The 5,012-nt window shown below is 36.3% G+C and overlaps 1 protein-coding gene across 1 annotated transcript in view; it reads right to left on the bottom strand.

Annotated features, from left to right (window-relative positions):
- Positions 1 to 5,012, bottom strand: part of SPARCL1 (SPARC-like 1 (hevin)) — a 26,258-nt gene that overhangs the window by 7,876 nt on the left and 13,370 nt on the right. The window contains exons 6-7 of the mRNA XM_006885316.1: positions 1,984 to 2,104; positions 560 to 696 (exon numbers count right to left, since the gene is read on the bottom strand). Of these exons, the coding sequence (XP_006885378.1) occupies positions 560 to 696; positions 1,984 to 2,104 (258 nt within the window). The remainder of the gene's footprint in view (positions 1 to 559; positions 697 to 1,983; positions 2,105 to 5,012) is intronic.

Here is a 5,012-nt window from a genome sequence, read left to right as displayed (position 1 = left end):
ATAAGGACCTCTGATGGTCTAGTGAATACAGAATTGTACAGTCCACCCAAAGACAGGCAATTCAAAAGCACCAGCTGCTCTGTGGGAGAAAGATGGGTAATTTCCTCCCATGAGATTTAGAACTTCTGAAACCCACTGGAGGGTCATGGGTGAGTCAATTCTGAGATTATAAATAATAGGCTCCCGTTCTATTAAACATCTATGTTGGTATTAAGAAGATTAAAAAGAAAAAGCTTAGATTTAGCTAATATATTTGGACTTAGTTTTATAAATGCTAAATTGATGAACACTTTGCTCAAGCATAGCTTGCTCAAGGCAGATGCTGAGAGTTCTTGCTCAGGCAACTGTCCTTCATGAAGGAATGAAATGATTTAGCTGTGTCCCAAACCGTACGTTCTAAACTGTGGTCACTACTATTCTTGTAACTTACATGAGCTAACCAGGAGCAAGGAGGCAAAGCTAGCTTCTGAAGATGTGCTGGGGGAGATAGCCCTCACTTTCTACCTTTCCTCTCAGGCCCTGCAGACAAGCTTGAGGGTTGCTACCCCAGATTGCTTACTTTGCTCCTCTGCTTTTCATTCAGGTAGCCAGCATGCTCCGGGTTGTGTTCATAAAGCTGTATGAGGATGTTCTTGAGCCAATCTCTCATCCGCAGAGGAAACTGAGTCACTTCAAAGTCTGTACAAGCAGGGATAGCTGTTCCAAGTAGAAAATAAATATGCTATAATCATTGGTCTTACCTCTGTCTTGTGCTTATATGTTATGTGTCATAACAGGGTAGCTTAACAGCTTCTGGTGTTTTGCAAAGCATGCCTATTGTCACCAAAACCTATAATAGTGCATCCCAAAGCTGGCTGTATCACAGAATGACCTGGGAGTAGTAGTTTCAAAAAAAACATAGCAAATATGCTAGCTTGCCTTCCAAAAAATTTTTATTTGGTTGATCTTGGAGGAATTCAGGCTTCAGGATATGTTAAAAACTCCAAATATGATTTTTATTTGCAATCAGGGTCTAGACTGGAGCTATACTGCTTTAGAGGCAGAGAGTTGGTTTATAGAGGGCATAATTCATGGAGGAAAAAGGGGAAAGTGGAGATTAGCTTTTACTGTGGTAAGAAATAATACCAAACTTCTGAGATTTAAAGAAACACAAATTTATTCCTTGGTTATATTTCAAGTTCCTTAGTTCAAAGGCTTTGCTTACTCTAAGTTACCCTGAGACTCATGACGATGGCGACTTGCCCCATATTTTGAGGCTACTGTCTTAAACCAAAGCTTCTGAGTTTATAGTGCTGAGGGAAGAGAGCATGGAGAATCATGCACCAGCCCTTAAATGTTTCTGCCCGGAACTCACATCAATGATTTTTGCCCACTTTTCATCTGAGAGCTCAAGTCATTTAGCCATACCTAATTTACAAGGACCTGGGAAACCTAATTCAGTTATGAGTCTGGAAGGAGGGAAGAACTGGAAATATTAGTGCATACTGCTAAAGTGGAGAATCACTTAGTGGTGAGGGGATCCAAACGCAATTGACAGTATCTTGGGAAAGGAAGTTAATGAAAAAAATTCAGAAATTAAAAGTTGTCATAACATTTCTTGGCAGAGGCTCAACGTAAATTGGAAGGAGGCAAATAATCCAGCAAAATTCCTATGATTCATCTCAATTATTTAGTGGACATTATATTCTGTGATAGTGGTTCTGAACACTGCCTGCACATTAAAATCGTCTAGGTTACTTTAAAAGCAAACATAAAAACACTGCCTGAATCCTAATCCGGTTCAATTAAATAAAAATATCTTAGTTTTGAGACCATAGGAATTATCTCTTACTTTTCAAAGTCTCCCTCCTTAATTTTAATGTATAATTGAGTTCAGAACTACCTTAGCATTTTTGTTGTTGTTGTTTGGCTACTATTTGAGCATGCCCAAATTCATTCCAAATGCTCTCAGCAGTGGTGTTGACACTAGAGATAAAATCTTACATTTGCAGGCTCCAAAATAATCCAGTTGCAGTTGATGTCCCTTCTTGGTCCCTTCTAGTTTGCATTTAGTAGCAAAGAGATGGCAGGAGCTCGCATAGGTCTGATTGTCAGTGCCGCAAACCTACGAAACACAAAGGAGAAAAACTGAGAAAGCAGAATTCTCTTAAAGCTCATATCCTGTCTAATTAATTGCACTATGTCCAAGATATAGTCAGATTGACGATGTTATTAAAAATCTTAATTCTAGACATTTAGCTAGTATTGTTATTTCATTTAAATGAGATCAGACAATGCTTATCCTTTGATGATTGATTTCAAGGTTCAGCTATGCTGTAACATATATCAGGATTCCCATTCTTTTCAATGTTTTCTATAATTACTCTGATCAATACAATCAAATGTTTTTGTATGGTCAATAAATACAGTAAACATCTTCCTAGTATTTTCTCCCTTCAGCAAAGATCCATCTGACATCAGCAATAATACCCTTTATTCCACCATCTCTGCTGAAGCCAGTTTAAATTTCTTCCAGCAGTTCACTCTTGTATAGTTTTAGCTGTTTTTGAATAATTCTCAGCAAGATTTTACTTGTATGTGACATTGATAATATTACTAGACTACTTCCGCACTCTGTTGGAGCAACATTTTTTTGAACTAGGAAGAAACATGAACCTCTGTCAGCTCGATGGCCAAATATCTTGGCAAAGACTAGTGAGTACATCCAGGCCTACATCTGTTTACTGAAACACTTTAATTGGTAGTCCAGCAATTCCTGCAGCCTTATTTCTTGGAAGTGTCTTCAGTGCAACTTGGGCTTCTTCCTTCAGTACCATGGGTTCTTGATTATATATTTCTTCCTGGAATGGTTCAATGTCTACCATTCTTTTTAGTACAACTACTTTTTATATTATTTCTTTTATATTAAAATAAATTATAATATTATAAATACTATATTTTCTTTTGATGTTCCTACATCATTCAATCCTTCAGTGTTGCAACTGTAGGTTATTTTTTTTCTTTTTCTGAAGTTCTTTTAACTTGAGATATGCTGCATTCCTTTCTTTTGTTTTCTAACTCCATGTTTTTTTTTAAATAATTAGCTTTGTCTTCTTGAGCTATCCTTTCAAGTTTTCTGCTCGGCTCTTCCTTTGGCATTTCTTTCCATTGTTTGGTATTCTTTATGTTCTTTCAGAGGCTCTGTCTGCATCTATTTTGGTCTTTATTTCTTTCCTTCTTTCTTTCTTTCCTTTGTAATACTTCTGCCTTTTTCATAGATTATGTATGGTCTTGATTACATTCCACAACTTCTCTGGTCTTCAGTCATTTGTGTTCCATGTGTCAATTCTATTTTGGGGATGATTTAGGACAGACTCAAGATTGTATTTTGGTTCTCATGGACTTGTTTCAGTTTTCTTCAGTTTTAAGTTTAACTTGTCTATGAGTTATTGATAGTCTTTACCACAGTCAACCTTTTGCCGTATTTTGTCTGCTGATATTAAGCTTCTCCATTGACTTTTCCCATTGTTTTAGACAATCTGATGGTTATGTGCCATCAAGTGTAGCCCATGTCTATAACTGCTATTTATAAGGGTTTAAAAAAAAATGTATTTTCAGGACACAAATCGTTATGCAAAATTCCATCATGCGGTATATAACCTCATTTCTCTTAGGAAGGGCTATATTTTCTAATTACAAACCTTTCTTTATTTTCAATTTGTTCATTCCAGCAACCAATTACTACAAGTGCATATTGATTACTTCCTTGATTGATTTCAGACTGCAAGAATTGGTAGGAATCTTCAATTTCTTAATTTTTTCCTCTTGTGGCTGCTGCCTATATTTGGATAATAATAACCAGTCTGCCTTACATGTGTCTTTATAGCATACTATCACTCACAGCATTGTTCTTCAGGTTATATCTTGAAATGTTCTTTTAAATGATGAATGTGACAGCATTCCTCTTCAATTTGTCATTGCCAGCATACTAGACCATATGATTATCTGAGTAAAAATGGCTAATACCAGTACATCTCATCTCACTAAATGCCCAAAGTGCCCACCTTAGTGTATTTTATTTCATTTTTCTTACAACTTTCAATTTTCTTTGACTGATACTTCATACATTTCAGGTTACAATTATTAATGGACATTTGCAGCTGTTACTTCTCATTCCAACCCTTTCTCCTTCAGCAAATAAAGATACTTCATTGATTCAAAGCTTTACTTTAGCTTCATCATTAAGGCAGATTCTGTTTTCAGGAGGCAATTCTTCCCCAGTCACCTTTTAAGTGCCTTCCAATATGAGAGACTCATCTTTTGTCACTATTCCAACAATGCTCTTCTGTTATTCCTAGGGTTTTCAAAACTTCTTATTTCAGAAGTAGGCTGTCAGTTCTGCTTCTTAGTCAGTTATAATCTGGAAGTTTTGCTGAAACCTGTCTACCATGAGTGACCTTGTTCGTGTCGGAAAAACAGTTGGCATAGTATTTGGCATCATATTAACCTACAAGCCACTACATTTAGCAAACTGCCAGAGTTGGGGATAAATGTGACCTTCTAACCGAAACCTAAGAAACTGCATGATGGAATTTTGCACAACCACTGACTTATTTAGTGCGGGTAACTTTTTGTTTTTTAAACAAAAAATAAGCAATGATTATACACATGGATCTCTTCAGATAACATACATACGAATCAGATTGATTACATCTATGGAAAGAGACAGTGGAAAAACTCAATATAATCAGTAAGAACAAGTACATTTCCCAACTGCAGAACAGATCACTCGTTGTTAATATGCAAATTCAAACAAAAAATGAAACAAGCTTGTCAGATTCAAAATACAATCTTGAGTATTGTTGCTGTTTTATTATGCAACAGCATTTAGTCAAGTATAAAGCCTATCTACACACCAATTCTACAGGATGCATCACCTTTGACCAGGAAATATTGCGACTAAACTTCAGAGACACTGATCCCAACATAAGGAACTACCACCAGCTGATGTGTTTGAAATCACAGAAGCCATG

The sequence above is a fragment of the Elephantulus edwardii genome, unplaced genomic scaffold (assembly GCF_000299155.1).
Source record: "Elephantulus edwardii isolate Elephantulus edwardi_28Jun2011 unplaced genomic scaffold, EleEdw1.0 scaffold00042, whole genome shotgun sequence".
Lineage (NCBI taxonomy): Eukaryota > Metazoa > Chordata > Mammalia > Macroscelidea > Macroscelididae > Elephantulus > Elephantulus edwardii.
Note: the sequence above shows the minus strand (reverse complement) of the source record. Positions and strands in the feature narration are given on the sequence as shown.